The sequence below is a fragment of the Paroedura picta genome, chromosome 3, assembly GCF_049243985.1.
Source record: "Paroedura picta isolate Pp20150507F chromosome 3, Ppicta_v3.0, whole genome shotgun sequence".
Classification (NCBI taxonomy): Eukaryota; Metazoa; Chordata; class Lepidosauria; order Squamata; family Gekkonidae; genus Paroedura; species Paroedura picta.
In genome coordinates this window covers 155517214-155538032 of record NC_135371.1, presented here as the reverse complement: position 1 = coordinate 155538032, position 20819 = coordinate 155517214, and the positions used below count along the sequence as shown (strand labels likewise).

The window sequence follows — 20819 nt, the reverse complement described above, 5'->3', positions numbered from 1 at the left end:
TGGGGGGGGATGACAAACGTCTGCCGTTAAGTGCCAAGGAGCCTTCCCTCCACACATGCAGACAAAAGAAAAATCAGTAGCTTGATTTACAAAGCACCCTGGTCTCTCATTAACCTTTTCTTGTCTAGCATTACTACTTAAAATTAACTGCTGGGATGCAAAATGTGAAATGTTGGTAGAAGTAGGCAATGGGAATTCAGTCCCTCTTGAAGGTGGGATTGGGGGGATAGAGTAGGATCCAAAACTACAAGATATATTTTAGAATGCAATACAAAACATTTGTACGGAACTGGAAATATGTGGTTCATTGAGGCAGGGCTTGGTGTGTGCCATGATTTCTATGAAAGCATAGAAATTAGGATCTTGGGAATCAAGATTTTTTCCCTGTGTTGGTAGTGTGGATAAGTGTGGCAGTAGGAGGTGGGCACCCAATGGGAAGTGTAACTGCCTCGCACAGAGTCACACCATTGGTCTGCTGAGTCTGGCTCTGGGGTTTCTGGCAGGGATTACCTGAGGTTCTCTGAACTGGAGATTCGATCTGGGACAGCTTGCATGCAAGCAATGAACTGTTCAAAAAGTGGGGTGAAAGTGTGCTAGCACCCAAGAGCAGGGATTGGGAACTCTCCATAATTTCTTGACCCTCCCCCTGATGCGCACAAACCAAAAAGATGTAAGCGCACACAATTCTGAACAATTGATATAGCTCAAAGCAATTTGGTTACCTAGCTAGTGAGCTTGGACCCCCCCTACCCCAGCACTGAGTTCACACAGCCTTGCTCCAAGAAATTTCTGGTGTGCAGGTGAAAATACCCTCTCATGGTCGTGAGAAGCAAGATTTGTGATCCTAAAAATCTTCAAATTTTGCTCAAGTACCTTGAACTTGGAAAGACGTAGCAGTTACATTTACAAGCGTATTTCATGTCACATGCCTGGTTTGACCCTCTGGGAACTGCAGCTGTTCATTTCACAGCCTGAGGGTAACTGGACAGACCATGACACTGGTTTCAAACCAATTGCGTAAAGAGGGTTTTTTTTTTTTAATTAGCTACATTTTTTTCAAGAAACTTTGTCTCAGCTAGTATGTTTTTATAATGAATATCTTCTTTATGTATTAGCCAGTTTTATGACAACTTTAAGTCTTCATCATTAATAAGAAGAGTTCAGTTGACAGGAATTCTTCCCATCCATAATGGGTTTGCAGCTAGCAATTACAGGAGTCGTTTGGATTGGGATACTAGTCTTGGGGAAGATGAGGAAAAGCTTCCTAGGTAAGAGTTGGATCTGATCAGGGCAGATTGACCTTGATAAGGACATTTTGATCCAAGGGATAAGGAAGCACGAAAGGTGATATACCCAAGGAGAGCTGTATGTACCCAGGAGAGTACCTTTGTGAGAACTACAACAAAATGCTGGAAATCTCAGCTTTCATTTTAAACACTGCAGATTTCTAGTCCTTATGGTTGTGAAGAGATGCTTTCAAGCTGGCGGCCTGCTGAAATCTCAGAAGTTTGTGCAGAGGTGAAGAACAGGGCTGAAGTGCTCTAAATAGTTCCTTGTCCATGCACATGGCAAGACAAGTAGAAAAAGTTATGTGAAACACAGTCTATACAAGGGTTTTGGTTGCCTCTTTTATTCACATATCACAGGGTGCAGTTCTGAATGTTACTTGACCTTGTATTTTAAACAGAAAAAAATAAACTAAACCTACAAGGAGAAGACAGGCACTTGCAAAATAGGTACACAGAGGCTTGGGAATTAACCCTAGAAGTGAATAGAAAGAACACAGTAGAAGATATGGGTTGATAGGACTTTATCTTGTTGTTCAACTGGAGAGATCCCGAAGAATGAGATTTTGTCAACAGGATCTGGCAACTACAGCATTAATGGATGCATTAAAAACTACCTTTGTAAATTAATCTGTTAGAAAAAAGAATTTGGAAGGTCTTGGCCTGGGACACAGTTGTGCTTCCTTTTTTTAAAGGAAAGGTTAAGCATTTACAGGCTAAAAAATACAGAAAAGATGTGGTGTTTTCAACACTGAAATAATTTGAGAGATCTGGAGTCCACAGCAGGTTCTTGACTGAGTAACGAAGAATGGTTGGTTACAGGGCAGGAAGTGTACTATTGAGGTAGAGGGAGGGTATAGCAGCTTGGCACTTGAATGCAGATAGCCCCAATTTATTGAGGTTACTATTGGAGCAATTAAACTTCCTTGTTAGCACTGCAGTTTAACTTGTTTGTTTGTTTGGTTGGTTGCCACCATTAAAATATAGTTTGGCTGACTGAGAACTTGGCATTCTTGTCTCATCTTGGATCTCTTAAGAGCAGACAGTTGTGGAAGTACATCTCAAGTATATTACATTTTGATTCCATTCCTTAAAGGGGCTCAAGGGGGCATTCAAGATTCCCCCTCCCCATTATCCTTACAACAACCCAATTATTAGCTAAGGTCATCCAATCAGCTTCAGGGTAACTGGAGGATCTGAACCCAGATCAGACTTTGATCAGGGACACTCTTACTACTATACTGGCTCTTAAAATAGGGAGATTGCCGCAGGAAGAGGTGTGGCCAAAAGGCTGTTTTCATAGCTTAAGAGGACACCTGCTAAAGTAACATAGTTTGAGCACAGTTTGAGTCTGAGCATAAATCTAGGCTCCTTGGATTTAGAAACAGTAGATAGTACTGAGTCGAACGGTTACAAATGAACACTGAAAAAGCAACAAGAGTAGAAGGGTACAGAACTAGGATTGTATATCCGAAGCTTTTGGATCCTAAAAATGAAGCCATGAAAGAACAGTAAGAACCAGAAAAAATATCCAAGGTACAGATGGCACACTTTTCCACCTGGCCCACATGGAAAGCTTGAAAGGACTCTAGAAGCACAAACTCCATCTAACTAACAGGGCAGGGGGCGGGTTTACAAGACTGACCGTATTCTGATGCATGTAATGCCACATACCTTTCTTCCTGCACTCAGGAGCCATCGGATAGATCCAAGCAAGCATCCTGAATGACTACGCCCTGGTCATCCAGCATCTCCATGGTTGGTGCTTGGTCATTCTAAGCCTCCATACCTGACAAGCTACAAGGAAGGGAAAAGGGAGTAGATGACCACCAGTACTCATTCCAGGCCTAGGGACAGGCTAATACAAGGCAGAACAGACTTATGAAAGAGACCTTAGGTCTAATTTTGCTTCACAGTACAGGTAGTATTTGTTGATATTCTACCCCTTTCCCCAGAGAGAGAAAGAAGCCTTGTCCTAAACTTACATACACTCAGTGTCGGCCACTGCTCTGTGGTTACCCAGGAACAGATATCTAGGCTGTCTTATGTAAAAGCCACACTGTTCATATGGCTCCAAGGTAGCTCAGCCGCACACATATCCCTTTGGATGTATACCCACCGAAATGAATGAGAGGAGCCTACACATGCATGCATACGGGGGCATGCAAAGATCAGGATGCTGATATAAGACTGGAAAGTCAGCATAAGGTAGGCAAACAACATACAGAGGAACGTTGTTGTCAGCCATTCAGTCGTGTCTGACTGTTGGTGATCCCCTGGCACAGCTGCCGCCACGATCCCCGATCCCACGCTGCCTTCCTCAGCTGTGCAATGTTCTGGCCAGTGTCCATCCCTATTGCATGCAACCACTGTGCCCTTTGTTGGTCTGGTTTCTTTTTTTCTACTGACCAATCCTAGCATAACTGCTTTCTCCGTAGAGTTGGATTGCATGATATGGCCAAAGGAAGTGAGCTGGAGTTTCGTGATTTTGCCTGCCAGTGATATAACAGCCTTTTGTGCTGTAGTATTTCCTTGATTGTGACTTTTGCTGTCCAGGGAACCCGCAGAAGCCTTCTCCAACACCAGAGTTCAAATGAATCGATTCTTCTCCTGTCCGATTTTTTCATTGTCCAACTTTCACAGCCATAAGTGGCCTTTCAAAATATGATAGACTGAACTAATCTACTTTTGCTAGTCAGGCTTATGTCCTGGCTTTTCCACATTATATAGAGGAAAGACCAGACTGTTAAATTACTCATGTTTATTTATAACAGACCTTCAGCCAGTACAGTACAAAACTTAACAGTAGTATAATCTCCATTACACAAATATGTACTTACAATATATTACAGATACAAAAAAGCTTCTGCAGTAAGAGGTTTTTCTTTCATTTAAAAGCGAGTTTAACCCCACCAAAGAAAAAAAGGGGGAAAAAAGACACCAGCAAGTTCAATAACAATATACAAATGAAAGCTTGTTAGAAAGAGAAGAATATTGTAGCGGGTTTGGGGATATTGCACATCTTTCTTTTGTTCTTCATACATCTGGTTAAAAAATATATATATTTACACAAGTTAAAGAGACTTGAGAGTTTTACAAAATTCCTACTTTTTTTAGGCTCTTCATATAGATGAAAGCAAAAAATAAAAAGGAACACTGTTTTTTTTTCTTAGAAATTTCAGAGTTTCATTTCTCTAAAAACAGGCCTGTTTTTGTTTTCACCGAAGGGGAGAGCAGGAGGTATGAAGTCCAAACAGGATCCTTGTCCCCTGATTCATAAACGAAGCAGGGTTAAGCTAGTCGTACCATTCCACAGTGCAGTAAACAGGGTTTGATAGTGAAGTTCTGGATGCTGACATTCAGCTCCAGAACTGCCCAATATTTCCGATTTAAAAAACCCAAAACAACCCTCCCCCCCCCAATGAATTCTTACAGAGAGCATTTCTATTCCCACTAAAAACAGGAAGCAGCAAAACTCTGAATGCGGGTTTTGTTATGGAGGCACAAAGGGGTAACTTTTTTTCTTCCTTTCTCATTTGAAACCAACTGTAAAAATGGCATTGTAGGTGCTTCATTTCTCAGCACGGCTGGCAACTGCAGCTAAGCACCTAAGCGCCATCTTTGGCTTTCAGGAAGTCAGTATCCAACTGTGAAAGCTGATTTTCATGCAAAAGATTTATACTATTGTCAGGGTGTGTGTGTGTGTGTGTGGGGGGGGAACTGTGTAAAAAAAAAAATGTAACGGCAGCTGCAGGTACATTTTCTCCGCAACGTTACACCCCAGGAAAGCTAATATATAGCCTCTGTTTTTTCAGAAGTGCATCAGGGCAATGCTTTCTATTTTACACAGTTTTTGACAACAGTATCAGTCTCTGCACTGAAAAAGAGGCGACAGAACTTTGTCTTCAGGACCCGAGAGAAACCCTCGTGTGGAAAAGATAAAGGAACTGAAGTTCATTTCTAGAAATTTGGAAGTAAAAATGATAGATGCAAGTGAAATTCACTCCACGTATCTCTCAAGCAAGCTCAAGTTTTCAAACTCAATCCTTTTCCTTGTTGCTGTTAAGAGTCCTACTTCAGCCACTGATGTATGATGTGGAAAGAAAGCAGATACAACTGTTGCCCTACGCTTTATTTCCAGGAGACTGGCTACATAGATTTACACTGCAGTACTAAGCAGAGTTGGACCCTTCTAATCCATGGAAGTCACTAGACTTAGAAGGGTACAAACTGTGTAGGATTGCAGAGTTAATGATTTATATTTTTGTCTAGGCAGCAAATTGCACCTCTTCCTTGCAAGAACTGGACAAGTTCTTGGGCTTGGCTGGAGGAATTCATCAATACCATTTTTTCTTTTACTTTGGTATTACAGAAAAAGGATGTCCTCTTGCCCATGAAAATATATGGTTTTATACTGGGCCGAGCACCTCACAGCCATAGCACAAGTGACCTGACCAGGAGCCCAGACATTCTCACAAGCCTAAAGAATCATGCCATGGATAAGGTTCGACAGAGAGAAGATCTGCTTGTATTATATACTGGGAGTGTCTGCGTTTTCTATCCAGGCAAAGAGTCACACTGGGGGAAAGACATGTACACAATGGCCTTTTTGCAGGTTGCCTCCATATATTCATAAAATATAACTCTGGTTGGATATGAAGACATGGATCTTCTCTCAGAGATCCAGTTCCCCTGTGACTTTGGGTCTCTGTGGGCATTCACATCACAGTGCTTGTGCTAACTCGACAACATTTCTAGGGGCAATCCTACAAAAAGGCTCCGACGGCAATTTAAAATCCTGGTTGGTAGAGCTGTTCTGAGGTTGTATTTAAAAAATTACGGTTACTCATAGGACAGGATGGGCCAAAGACATTATTTGGAGAGCAGCGTATCGGAAATCAGCTTTGAGGTTATTACAAGTAATCTTAATAGTTAAGCATTAGATTGCTGATGCTCTGACAGATCTCTAGAGAAGTCCTTCCTGAGAGCCAACCCATGTCTTTTAGAGCAGGGGTAGTCAACCTGTGGTCCTCCAGATGTTCATGGACTACAATTCCCATGAGCCCCTGCCAGCAAACGCTGGCAGGGGCTCATGGGATTTGTAGTCCATGAACATCTGGAGGACCACAGGTTGACTACCCCTGTTTTAGAGCAACATGGGAAGCAACTGATAAGATTTGCTCTCTCAGATTTCTGGGTACACAAATGGAATACCTTAAACAACATCTCTAGTTCACTGACTACACAATTCTCTCACAAACCTGTATGAATTTGGACTTAATCCTTCATGTTGCATGATTGGCAGTGGACAAACCCAAACCCTTTAGAACAACCTTAAGTAAAAAAAAACATTCAGAACTATAAGATCTAAGGGCTTGTTCACATAATCATGTTTGCCAGCCAACAGGAGTCTCTTTCCTCTCTCCCCAAACAATTCCCAGACCTGATCTGTCATTCTTTCAGTTGCCAGTAGCCAATTCCTTTAGTGGAATAATTTGCACAGCACATTTTAATGAGCATCTAAATCACGGGAATTGTTTTGGTTTTTTTGGGGGGGTGGGTAAGAGAAGGTCACGTGAGCCGACTCCATAGATCCAGCAGTCATAAGAAGTGCTGAATATTTTATAGGGACATCAGCAGGAAAGGCAAGTGCTTAAAAAAAATCCTTTGGACCTGGAGAACTTCAGGGATTAAGAAGTGTAGCCGTCACTGAAAGACAAGAATTGGATGTGCATGCCCCCTTAGCTATTTGGCAAAGTCTCCCAGCATATTTCATTTGTATTGCACAACGGTAATCAGAATGACAAGGATTACAACATCTCATTCTCCCATCTTCTGCTGAAGCTACACTACACATTGCTGGGACCAATTCAAAAGGCCTTCAAAGCCCATAAGGATCCCATGCATATGCTAAGCCCCAGAAAGAGAGAGCTGGGAGGAGGCAGCTTTGTACCAGAATGCCTGAGAGATCATCCCTCCAAAGTGTAGTAGCAGAGGCCAACTCTTTAAAGAAAAGTACCCCACCCCCCTCAGTGCTTTGAATAATTCCCCCTAATGTCCCACCTGACAAGAGCTTTCCACCTAAGCACCTTTGCCCGGCCTTGAAAGAACAGCTCTAAAAAATCACTGCTCCACATCTCAAAACACTAGAGGGGAACAAAGAAACAAAACATCGTAACTTGAGGTTTTCTTTCCTTCTTTCGTAGAAAAAAGAATATCCTTTGGTTTATCCCACAAGGAAACAGCTGACTGGGTTGCTGTCGAACAAGTTATTTTTATGCATTACGGGCATTTGCATAAAAACCAAGAGCCTTCTCCTCTGCGTCCTGTTCCCTGCCCAGCTAAGATCAGAGAGGCAGCTATGGCCTCATCACCTGCTTTGCAGAGTCAAGCAAGGAGCTCCCCCGCAGGTCAGGCTCTGAGACAATCGCCCGATCCTTGGAGAAAGGCAAAACAAACAAGTTATTTTGCCTTAACATATTTGGCAAAAACTACACTCTTAAGAGGAAGTACCAGCAGGATTTCTGGGTGGTGGTTGTTTTTAATTGCACTATTTGGGGCGGGCAGGGGGGGGGGAGACACACAGCTTTTGGAAATATGCAGTCGATGTGTCTCGGCTGGTAGGAACAACTGCATAAACCTGACAAGTGAAGATACCCACTTCCTTTGCAGCCCACTAATGAGAGCCATCTTTGTCCAAGCTATGGAATGGAAGTTTCAGCCCTTTACTGCAGCTTTAAGACACTGAATACACTGAGCAGGGCAGGAGTTCCCTACTGAATCGCCATTGCGGCAAGTCAGCTGCCCTCCCCGCAATATGTCCTACAAGGAAACTGGGACGGCTGTTCTCTGCCACCCTTTCTAGGCTGTTCAAGCAAGTGGCCTAAAAAACAAATTCGCCTCTCTAATCCAGGATGGAGAGACTGTTCTTAAAAGAAGCCAGGTGACACTGCAACGCATACGCCCTCCTGGTTGCAGATGACCAGTCTGCTGTGCCACAGGTACAGGCCTCCTGGCTGAGATTGTACCGATGGGTTAAAAAAAAATGTTGCTTTCTGACTACAGATCAACAAGGCTTACAGACTGCCTGGAGAGTCAAAGCACACAGAGATGGTCATGCTCACCGGGGCAGTGGTGTGCGTGGGGGGAGGGCTCTGTAGTCAAAGCCCAAGCCGCTCAGTGGCAAATAATTCCAGGGAAACTGACTACGGAGGCAGATTAACCAGGCACAGATAGAAGAAGAGGAAAAAGCAGGGCTCAAACTCCTACCTCTGGAGGACTGTCCCAGTTCTACTGAGAGGCTGTTGGGTTATTCCCATTGAGACTGCAGCTAGCATCTCTCCTCCCTCTGAAAATTCATCAGAGATGTCTCTTTGGGATTACATCCCGGACAACAGGGTCACGCTTGTTTATTCATCCTAAAGGTAGTTGATTGCTTTTGGAAAGCAGCCAGTGGAAAGCTGCTCAAATGGGTGAGGCTTGTGCCTTCTAAGAACCCCAGGCAAAAGTGGCTCTTTTAGAGTCAACAGAAGGAAGCTCAGAGAAGGTTAGCTTCCCAACAACATTACTGCAGGGCCAGGCTGTCTGCCAAGCATGACCTTGAGCAGGGCAGTGGCCCGGATTCCTAACGGCTGGGAAGAAGGACACAGCCTTACCTAGTTCCTTCATTGCATCCTGGCAGTAGTACCGGCTTTCCGAACACTAGCTCTTGGTTGAGTCTGTAAAGGCAGCACCCTGGCAGATTCCAAATACAAAATGCTTACCACCTTCCTTCAACTTAGGTGGCACCGCGGCTCCTTCACCTTCACCGGTTGCAAATCTGCCATAGACCTTCAGGTGCCCCAACAGAGGAAGATAGCACATTTCAGTCCAGCTTTTGTAAGCAGAAGCAAAGAGGTATACAGTTCTTGGGATCACAAAATTCCTAGCAGGATGCACAAACACCCAGAAAAGAGGACATACGCGGTTCATCCTGACATCACCGTGGGCTAGCACTAGTTGCGGCTTTCCTAGCCTCTCAAACGGCAGGGGGGGGGGGAAGTTCGATAATATTTTAGCACCTGATCTGAGGTTCTTGATGTCTTAACATGGTGGATTGACTTGAGACACCTGAACTGAAACCAAAAGAAGCCCAAACAAACTTTAAATGGAGGAGGAGGAAGGGACTCAGACCTCAAAAGACACAAGGACTTGGTAGAGGTTTAGGTATCCCTCAGTGGAGAAAGTCCCTGCAAAACGACCTTAGCGGGAAAGGGTCACCAACAAAATGAAGATTAATAAATAACTACAACGGGGGAGAGAATTAAAAAGAACAACTCTTAGAATCAGTTAACAATATTTAAATAACACAGCATAGAAAAAGGCAAATCAATATGAGCTCCTCCCCGTCTCAAGTTTGATGGATTTTTAGTTAGTTTTTTTTGTTTTTTTTTACTATTTCTCTTTTTTAGCCAAAGTCAGTGCAAAGGAGTTATAAAAGAAACAAACAGTTCCATACCCAACGAGGATGGAGCACTAGAGACGGGGAGGGAGATTTCTAGGGAAGGGGGACAACAGGGAAAAGAATCTGGGGCTAGCCTACTTTATGCTCCCCTCGCACTATGTGGGAGGAGAACTCGTACCGATCTTGGCTGTGGTAGCCACAGATGTTGCATTCAAAAGGGTCTCTGAAGCCATGACAGCCCATGTGGATGGTGAACATGACGTGGTCCAGGAATAAGATCCGGCAGTGCTCACACCTGAAGGCTTTCACCTGTTCCCCTTCATCATTCACCACCCGCAGGGCTTCTTTGGCTGAGCTGGGAGTTGACCGAGTAGTGGTGGGGATGATGCCCTCCTGTAGTTTCAGGTCCTCTTTGGCGTAGGCCGGACTCTGCCGGCTGCTGGTGCAGTTCCCAATGCCCGGCAGCAGCGGCTGCTGTGAGCTCCTCTCCTCGTGGAGGCTCTCCGTGTCTGTGGAATCCTGGCAGCCGTTGCTAGGTGACACCATGCTCGGCTCCCGCGATGCCCGGTACACGATTTGTGCCCCGTCGGGGAGGTCATCGTGGCCTTCAGCAGTTTCTCGGCTTCCCGCTATTTCCAGCCGGCCTGGCAGGGGTTGGATTTGAGTGTAGACAGAACTGATAACAGGGGTGATCTCAGAGATGCAGTTTGTGGGCGGGAGTCGGAGGGGGCGCAAGTGTTCTGCCCCCACAAACGACAGCGAACCTCCAAAGCTGGGGTCCATGGGGTGGTGGGCAGCCACCATCTCCACGTCCTTTTCAAAGCTGGAGTTAACGTCAAATGCCACTTCGGAGAGGCCAAACCGCATCTGCTTCTCTCCTATGGTGAGGGACAGAGGGTTAAAATTTACACCTAACATCTAAAGTCTGAGTTTGAACCAATAAAAACACAAGAAGCAGGACATGTGAGATATAATACTTGGACAAGGATCCTACAAAGAACACCCTAAGATGATATGCTCATGCAAATAATCACAGCCATACAAGATTGCATATAAAGAGCATTGATGTAGGACAAGGAATACTTTATTCTTCTCACCTGCGGGCTAACTCTGCAACTGTCTCACATTAACTTTAGTTGGCCTGAGGGGTTATTTTGCAATTCGGTTTTGTAAACATTTGTGGATTGATTTCTAATATCTATATCACATGCTAGTATTCAGGTAGGCAACCAGGTTGGTTTGAAGCAAAAATACCAAGTTTAAGTCCAGTGACACCTTTAAGACGAACAAAGTTTAATTCTGGGAATAAGGTTAAAGTGTCTATTATCCAGAATTAAACTTTGTGGGCCTTAAAGATGCCTCTGGACTCAAACTTTGTTACATCCTAGTATAGTTTTCCAAACATGGTCCAATCTCTTTAACAGCAGGAATTTTAGAGAGACAAAATGGCTATCAAATAGCACGCTTCAAGCTACTACCGTAACACTGTTGGCTGCGATATTCATTGGTCTACTCTTTGGTGTTCCAACAGAGAGAGGTGTTAAAAGAACACAGAGGCCCAAAGCCTGGACCAGGACGCTTCAGAGGGCCTAACTCTTCATAAATGGAAACAGCTGCCTCACTGTCCTGTCACCATCTCTGGGAATCCAGACGAAACGCCTTACCCACGAATTTCTGAGGTGTGGAGCGTTTTCGTTTGGTGATGCTATTTGCCAGTCGGTCAATGAAGGCAGGCCGGTCGGCTGAGGAGTGAAGCATGGAGTCTGGCACCATCTCCAAGTCTCGCATCTCGTCACCTAGCAAGAAAACGAAACTGGCGCTTGTGTTTGGCTGTTTTCACCCCCATCTCTTCCCAGTAAAGACCTAGGACTATTAATGGTGCATGATGATGATCAGGAACTTGCTGGGAGAGGGGTAAAAAACCCACACAGCAGAACTGGTGAGGAGAGAATGGGCTCCCCGTTCTAATTTTGCTCCAACCCATTCCTCTAGACGAGTGGTTCTCAGTCAGTGGTATTGTGTGCCCCTGGTGGGATAGAGAGCAACATTTCCTAAGGATTCACCCTTCTGTAATCTCCGTCCACCTGCAGGTGTTACATGCCATCTCCTGCCAACCCTACTTGCCACGGATTATCCATCTGTGACCTTTTGGCATGTTAGCAGTAACCCTGAAGAAACTCCGTGTTCCTCCTAATCCCCCATTCCTGCTGCCCACCAGCGGTGTCTTTGATGTGCTACCTGCCAGGGATTATCCATTGTGCTTCTACAATTTTTATATCCCTAACATTTACCATGAGTGATAAATATAAAAGAAAGTCTGTATACGTAAGTGACCTTGGGAATAGGAGGCCTTTGCTTTCTATCATGGTAGAAGCCAAGTTTTTGAGGGAGTGGTGCAACGTAACACAAAAAAGGTTGAGAACCACTACTCTAGAACAGGGTCATCGAATTAACTATTCAGAATGTTTTCTCCAAACTTGTGCTCTCTTGATTACCAGTCTCCCATTTTCGAACTGCCAGACCCTGGTATTATTTGTATGGGATTCTGGTCCCCATCACATTCTCTGCAGTGAATGAAAGGACAGGTCAAGGCCAGGGGCCTCCAAAGCACATGTCCCAACTGCATAATGATTTCATGCTGCAGTAGGTGACTGGGACAGCAAACCCTACACCAGGGGTAGTTAAACTGCGGCCCTCCAGATGTCCATGGACTACAATTCCCAGGAGCTCCTGCCAGCGAATGCTGGCAGGGCTCCTGGGAATTGTAGTCCATGGACATCTGGAGGGCCGCAGTTTGACTACCCCTGCCCTACACCAATTCCGCTTACACCTGTATGGACTGACTGGATTTGTCTGTTGCAGTATGGCACAAAGACTTACCTTGCTGGCCGGCCAGCGACTGTGGTTCAGTGTTAAGACTCTGCAGGTAGTTGTGACAGCGTTCTTTGTGCTCTTCCAACGTGCTTTGCTGCTTGTAGCTGCGGCCACAATAGTTACATTTGTAGGGCTTGCCAACCGTGGGAGAGGAGACTAAAAGGAAGCAAACCCAAAAGAAAAGAGTCCAGTAACAGAACTCACAGGTTTCTTGAGCCATCACAGCAACCTGGGGAGTCCAGTAAAGGGCTGACAATTTGCCCGCAGCCAGGAGAACAAAAAGAGGCTTGTGCAAGCTGGTGGCTTTTGAGGAAGAAAACGGGGTTGCACTTACCTGAACTTGTTGTTCATCGAGTGGCCTTCTGTGCAAGCATACATGGGGACTGCTGCACAGAACAGCTTCCAAGCTTTTAAAGAAGTTTCTAGGGTTTAGGAGTGCTCCCCTCCTCTCTATCTGCAGAGATCACTTTCTTGCCTAAAAGGTCACATGCTAGAGGCCGGGCAAGCACTCCTTCCTCACTTCCCTTCTGCACCATGTGGATCTAAACTATATAATGATTGTTCTGATGGTGATGTTGGGAACAGGAAAAACACTGGAAGACTTAGTGAAATTCTGACACCTCCCTGGGGAGAGAACTCTATGCTGGTTCTGAGGACGACTTTGTCCAGGTGGAATTTGATAAGTGAAGGATCACATTGAAGAGCCCTTATTTCTTCTACCCTTCTAACAGATGTGACTGCCATTAAGAAGGTGGTCTTGTACAAAATAAAAGACAAATTAGAACTGACCATAGGTTGAAATGGTTTATATATTAATTTTGATAGAACTAGTGTCAAACTCCATTGGGGAACTGGGTTTACAATGGGTAGAAACATATTAATTATATCTTTAAGGAATGTTTTGGATCGGGGGCAGAAAAAATTGGTCATGGTAAGTGGACAGTGGCTAGCTAAGCTACCTTCTTTCAACTCCAGATGAATTCTTTCAATTCCTGCAGAATTGTGGGTCGAACCCATGCCTGTCCTCCCACAACACAAATCTTTTCCATTTGTACTCATAGGTCTTCCTTGTTATAGATTTATAAGAGGCTGTGAAGACTTGCTCTATCTTTTTAAAAAAGTTCTCTACTGTGGTATTAGCTAAGAGGCTAGGTGCAACGGTCCCACTTCTGGGTGGTAAATGGGGCTTATGTGTAGGAGATATTCCTTTGGGGGCAGTATTGTATGTTGCCCTCTGGCTAGTTTCCGCACAGTGGGGAACCATGCTCTTCTGGCCCAGCAGGGGACCAGAAGGATGCATGAGGTATCTGCTTTAATTTTCAGAACTACCTTGTGTAGATTACCAAAAGAGGGAAATACTGGTATGGATCACTCTTGATCTGTTTACATCCCTGTTCAGGCTGTCAGCTGGGGTGTTGTCTATGTGAACAGCTATCAACTGAGAGCTGGACTTGCACCACTCATGTCAGCACCGAAATCACCAAATGGGTCTTCAGTCCCATACCAAACTGGGGCCATTTTTCCCCATGGAAGTATGGAGCCTCAGGACTTGCTCCCATAAAGCAGCTTTCATTCTTGCTTCTCTGCTCTCTTGGGATTTAGAGGTAAGTCAATGGCATGCTGGACAAGGAGCCAGATTGTGGCTCCCTCCCAGACACAGAAGACTCAATTTGTGATCATGATTCTGGGCTATTTCTACCCCATAATCCACACACAACTTGAGAAGAGGTATCCTACCGATTTCGTAGGTAAGAATCTCTGAGGTTCTTTGTGGAAAACCTCACTGGAACTTATCCTTGAGGCCCTGCAAGGCCCCGGGGTATTGGAAGCATGCCCACTCCTCAAGGCAGCAAATAAGAGAACTGAGGAAGGAGAGCTTGTTCCACCTCTGCCATGTGACCCTTTGGGTTCTCTGCAGACAGAGGTGAGGGGGAGCACTCCTAGAGCCCAGAAAGTTCTTTAAATGCTTGGAAGCACGTCTCTGCATCAGGCCTGCATGTGTACCTGTACAGAAGCCACAATGATAAACAGCCTTTTAAAAAAGCATTTTGCAAAGAGCATAATCTATTTTCTTCTTCCCATATCTCTCTGCCAGGAAGAAGTGAGGAAAAAAACAATGTCCAGCTCCTTGACCCTCCCCAAGCCATAGGAGAAGACAGGCCAGAGAAAGAGAAATTAGAATGGAGGCGAAGGACTATTGTAAGATACAGCATTCTGGCTTTGGCCAGAAGATACTAAGATTCACCTCTATAAGAAGACAACCTGCATAAACAGACAAGGTAATTTTAAGACAGAGTGATAGCATGGGTGCTTACAGTTCTTGAAAATACCATTGGTGGATGTACCAAAGAGACTGCCATAGTATTCTGGCTTGAATGAATGGGAAAAAAAACAAAAAAAACCTGAGACAGCATCACAAGGAATCAGGGAGTTTTGGGAAAATAAGAAGAATCCTGATTGATGATGGATCAATTTACCAATAGCTAGATGAAGTAGGTTCCGGATCAAATCAAGCTTGAACTGTCCCTAGAAGCTAAACTAAGACTATTGTACCTTGGTCATATTGTGAGAAGAAAAAAGAGTCACTGGAAAAGGCAATAATGCTAGGAAAATTTGAAAGCAGCAGGAATGGAGGAAGACCCAAGATGAGATTGGTTGAGTCAGTCAAGGAAGCCATGACTCTCGTGATCTCAGGATCTGAGCCAGGCTATTATAGCAGGGGTAGTCAACCTGTGGTCCTCCAGATGTTCATGGACTACAAGTCCCATGAGCCCCTGCCAGCATTTGCTGGCAGGGGCTCATTGGAGTTGTAGTCCATGAACATCTGGAGGACCACAGGTTGACTATCCCTGTATTATAGGACATTTTGAAGGTCATTAATTCATAGGGTCACTATAAATTGGAAGTGACTGGACAGCAATGGACAGATGATATGAAGAATGTCTACCCCATGGACACCAGTTTCAAACATGGCTGCAGGGAGTACTTGTCACTAATGAAAGAGGGATTTCTGGCAATGGTTTAGAGCTCACAAGCTCACCAGTGCTTGATTTCTAAAGAGAGCAAGAAGTTTGAATCTATTGCTCTAGCAGTCTACTTTTTCTCCTAGAATTCCACTGCTGGTTGAGGAGCATGGGCACTCTTTTTAGCCAACGGATAACATTCTGACAGCAGACCTGCTTAGATGTACTTGAATTTTATTGTTATGCTAACAAGGTGATAACTCTAAACCGGTTGCAACAAGAACACAGAAGCAGAACAAAACGAATCTCTACTAACAGTCAGAGCAGCCATTTGCATTGCATGTCCAACATAACTATACTTAGACTGCAAAACCCGTTTTGTACAGTTGCTAGAGAGAAACTGAGGCATCCAAAGGACTAAATCAGTGGTCCCCAACCCGCGGGCCGCGGCCCGGTGCAGGGCCGCGAAGGCCTTGGCGCCGGGCCGCGGCTCCTTCTTCCCTCCCCCCCGAAGCGAGAAGCTCGCCAGGCCGCGAGCAAATCGGCCGCCAAAGCGGCCGATTAGCTCGCGGCCCGGCAAGCTTCTTGTTTCGGGAGGGGAGGGAAGAGAAGCTTGCCGAACCGCGATTTGCTGGCGGCCCAGAGGGGCCGGGAGGGGGAGCCGCAGCCGCCGGCATGGCAGCGGTGCAAACGCGCATGTGTGTTTGCGCTGGGGCTGCCGCGCGTGCGCGGGACCCTGGGCCGCCCTGTACCCCCACTCTACAGCAGCAGTCCGCAGCGGCTGAAAGCTTGCGGACCGCTGGACTAAATGGTATGAAGCAGGAGTAGGAGGAACAGTTGGTCATATGCCACTTTTCTCTACCAGAAGGAGTCTCCAAGTGGCTTCCAATCGCCTTCCCTTTCCTCTCCCCACAAACAGTCACCCTGTGAGGTAGGGGATGTTGAGAGAGCCCTGATATCACTGCTCAGTCAGAACAGCTTTATCAGTGCTGTGGTGAGCCCAAGGTCACCCAGCTGGCTACATGTGGGGGAGTGGCAAATCAAACCCAGCTCACCAGATTAGAAGTCCATGGTCCTAACCACTACACTAATAAAGATGTCATTCAGAACTGTGAGTCCCCCAATCAACCAGTTTGTAAATTATCAGATTACAAACCAGCTGTGCCATTTCCCCATCTTACACAAGGAGATTCCCCTCAACCCCAGTCTTAACCCTTTTTAAATGTCATGAAACATTTATAAAATATACAAGCAGCACAGTTCTTCTACATAATGGCTTCTCAGAGTGGGCTATGGCAAAGAGACTGAAGTTTGAGCTGGGACTGAAATGTTTTAAACACCAGATCTCCCTACTAATTCATAATTAGGGGTGTGTACTTTTTTTAACCAGCATTTGTTGGTTCAGTTCTATTCGACCTGAAAAAATATCTGAAACATCCCAGGCCCCTATACCACTACTGAATTTGAATCCTGTTTTTTCCCCAGATATCCCAATTTTTTCTTCAGGTCCAATAGACCCAAGAAGAAAAAACTGTTGGAGGGGGTGGGAAAATAGCAAGCGAAGCTGCACGAAACAGCTGATGAGTGGAGCAGATTGCTCCCCCTTATCAGTTTTTCAGGCTTCCTACTTAATTCCTTTTAAACATTAAACAGCCCCCATTTAAAGGGGGCTGCAAGAGAAACCAGCCCAAAGCTGACCTAGTGGGGAGCACTGCACTTCCTGCCAGCTCACCTGATCTTTGGGCTGGTTTCTGCAGCCCAACGACTGTTGTGAAAAGCTGTACAAAGCAACTCTTCTGCCTCTCTGTTCTTTGGATCTACCCCGAATATGTCGGGGATTTTTTTTCAGTTTCCCCAGATCTCTTTGGAATGTTGAAATATACCCGAAAAATACCGATAAGGTATTTTTGAGTATATTTTTTGCTTGGGTAGATCCAAATGCACACTCCTATTCATAAGGCAGACAACCAAGCTAAGCCATTTCTTAAACGGGGAACAAGACTGACAATTCTCCATGAAGGTGCTTTTTACTTGCTCGTGAGCCTTAATAATAAAGCAATGGAAAGGCTACGGATCCCTCTCTGAAACGCAAGTACTGTCACAGCAGCTTTAGCGTTGACGGCAGCCTACGTGGCAAAGATTCATTTTAATGTGTCCTTTGCTAAGCTCACAGAAGCGATTACTTAAAAAAAAATGCCCAGTATAATTGCAACCACTGAGATAAATTAATGATCTAATCTTGCACCTTCTTCTCTGCTAATTATTCTCAACTTACCCCAGCAACCTATCATAGGACGGTGCTTTGTGCAGCATAGCGGTGAAGTGCGAGGAATAACTTGTGCCAAATTCAAATCTCACTTCAAATTTAGTAGGTGGCTGTAAGAGGGCCTATCTGCAATGGGTTTAGGGAGAGGCAGTGCTTAACAGTACTGACCTTCCGTGCAGGGCTGTTGTAATTAAGTCATCTCTACATTAAGTTCTTTGAAATTTAAAATTGAGAAAGAGGAATATTTTAAATTTAGATGAAATAGGACCTGGTGATTCTTTGAGTGCTAATTTTTTCTAAAGATTAAGCTAATACAATGCTGTGCTAGAGAGAGGGACAATTAAGAAGAAATCTATATGTTCACACCCTTCCACAGGGTATGAGTCATTTGCCTTGGGGGGGGGCTCAAGAGCTCTTTTCTTGGGAATAACAGAGGCCTCCCCCTCCCCCCCTCTCTCTGGGGGCTGCTGTAACAGCAAACATGATAAACGGCTGTGAGCAGGAATTCCTGGGCAAGTACCTTTCGGAAGCTGAAAATCCTACAGCGAGTCCAAGGACACAGCAGGAGGTTCAGATCAGTGACCGCTTTGGACACCAGGATAAGAAAAGACCAGGAGCTCTTAGCTAAGATAATGTCAGCTATTGAATTAAGGGGGCTTAGGAGAAAAATGGCACAGGGAAAAACACTGAAGAAGCCACAGAGGGCCATTGTCACAGGAAGTATGCTGAATAAAGGTAAAGGTATCCCCTGTGCAGGTCATGTCTGACCCTTGGGGTGACGCCCTCCAGCGTTTTCTTGGCAGACTCAATACAGGGTGGTTTGCCAGTGCCTTCCCCAGTCATTACCGTTTACCCCCCAGCAGCAAACTGAGCACTCATTTTACCGACCTCGGAAGGATGGAAGGCTGAGTCAACCTTGAGCCGGCTGCTGGGATCGAACTCCCAGCCTCATGGGCAGACAGCTTCAGACGGCATTTCTGCCGCTTACCACTCTTTGGCCTCGGCGCTTGTTTCAAAGATGGATGTTATTTCTTGACATTCTTAGGGGACCAGCTATGAGAGGTCACACAGGGAACTCCACAGGTAGGATGTGAACGGTACCCACACTGAAAACATGCCACACACAAAAGTCCTATTTCTAGCTTTGGCACGCCATCAGCCCTCATGTCCTGCTTTGCTGAAATTTAAAAACAGAACAAAATTAAAGCATGGAAACACCTGGTGGAGAAATATTCAAAGCCGCTTAATCCTCAGCAGGTAGTTGCAGAGAGAAAGGGCATCCTTTAACAGTTCTGTATTACTTGCAGGAAGGGGTGCTAGTATAACACAACCCACAAAGAGCCAGGTCTCTGTGCAGAATTCCATGATGCATTTCCTAAATCAGGAGCAACTTGATTGCTAGGAAAATGACACACATATTCCACGAAAAGCCTTGTTATTTGCAAGCAAGTACTCCAAGGACCTGTAAACTGTTTCTTGAAGAGCAGCAGAGAAACTATAACAACCCACCCCCCAACACACACACACACACACACACTTCCTTGTTAGTGGGAAATGTTTTATTTTTAAAGAGGCTGGAGATCTGCTTTGGCTCCTCCAATGCTTTACTGTTAGAACATAAGGAAAGCTACTATCCAGATTAACATTACTTGAGAATTAAGAGGGCACACAATACTTCTCCCCCTGCTGCCTTCCTTGGACTTTAAAACCTCAGTGATTTTGGTTCAGACAGCACTAGAGAGTAAGACTCTATCTCCTCTCTTCATCATTCTCTATTCAAGCCAAAACAGAAAGAAAACCACACTGAACTTTTTATAAGCAGTTGGGCTCCCAGTGTATTCATTCACTGCAGGCTCAAGAAGAGCAAGGAGATCCAGAAGAAGAGTTGTTTTTTATATCTCACTTTTCTGGGAAAGAAAAGGTCCACTCCAAAAAAACAGCTAGCCCACTGAGCCAGTTTGCTGACAAATACCACTGCAGTGGCTAATAGGCCTCCTGCAAGACTGAAAGGGGTTCACTCAACCAAGACACAGAGAAGATAAGCAGGGGAGAGCTATAGGAACAAACCATGAACCTCTTCTAGCTACTCTCTCTTTAGGAAAGTGCTTCTTAAACGCTGAGAACCTCATCTAAAGCAGGGGTAGTCAACCCACATGCTTTCCTCCACTCCACTCTCCTTTAGATCAGGGGTAGTCAACCTGTGGTCCTCCAGATGTCCGTGGACTACAATTCCCATGAGCCCCTGCCAGCAAATGCCTTCTTACTCTTCTGAATAAACCCTCTCACCTCTTGGATTCCTATCTTTCATTTCTTTTCCTGTATCGCTACTCATAACTTATTTTAGCCTTTATATAAGCTAACAATAATGCAACCACTTTCTCAAGAAACAACGCTGTTAAATTGCTTAGCTTAAATTGCTTTCTTTAGAAGTGTAAAATCTGCTCAATGCAATTTCCTAATTCATTTATTTACTGGGCTACGGAGCGAGAGAAAGGCACAGAAGAGAGGTGGTCCCACAGGAGGAAAATCTTCATGATCCCACATGTAGATGCAGCTTCTGATCTATTTCTAACTGATGTGTTTGATCTAGGTTATAAAGCCTTCACTTTTTGGGGAGGCAGATCTTCAGAGATGAAAGCAACAGCATCACCCATGGGGTTAGCATGAAACACACATGGCAGGTTAAGGGGGAAGGGAAATGATCTCTGCTCACCCTCCCCAGGTGGGTGAAATCATTTTTACAGCTGCAAAATCGACACTTGGAAGAAGATAGTATCATTCCCCACTGCCATTTATTAATAATCTGCTTTCGTGCAGAGATAATCTTAACAATTAAAAAAAAACATTTGTATTATACTACATTTTACATACCTGTCAACTATTATGTCTAATGTTATGTTCTGAGAAGTTAGTGACACAGAAATTAGATGAGTGTACAGATAGGTCCAGCCGCTGCTACCTTTTGAACTCAGGGCTTACCTTTCCAT

The 20819-nt window shown here is 44.8% G+C and overlaps 1 protein-coding gene across 12 annotated transcripts in view; it reads right to left on the bottom strand.

Annotated features, from left to right (window-relative positions):
* Nucleotides 1–4032: 4032 nt before the first annotated feature.
* The window catches only part of IKZF4 (IKAROS family zinc finger 4), a 76334-nt gene continuing 59547 nt past the window's right edge, over nucleotides 4033–20819 (bottom strand). For 8 of the 12 annotated variants that reach the window (XM_077328837.1, XM_077328836.1, XM_077328840.1 and 5 more), the window contains 3 exons: nucleotides 12610–12759; nucleotides 11394–11525; nucleotides 4033–10607 (listed from right to left, as the gene is read on the bottom strand). In XM_077328837.1, the coding sequence (XP_077184952.1) occupies nucleotides 9859–10607; nucleotides 11394–11525; nucleotides 12610–12759 (1031 nt within the window). In that variant the 3' untranslated portion in view covers nucleotides 4033–9858. The remainder of the gene's footprint in view (nucleotides 10608–11393; nucleotides 11526–12609; nucleotides 12760–20819) is intronic. The other 4 variants (XM_077328833.1, XM_077328835.1, XR_013229573.1 and 1 more) reach the window with 3 other exon arrangements.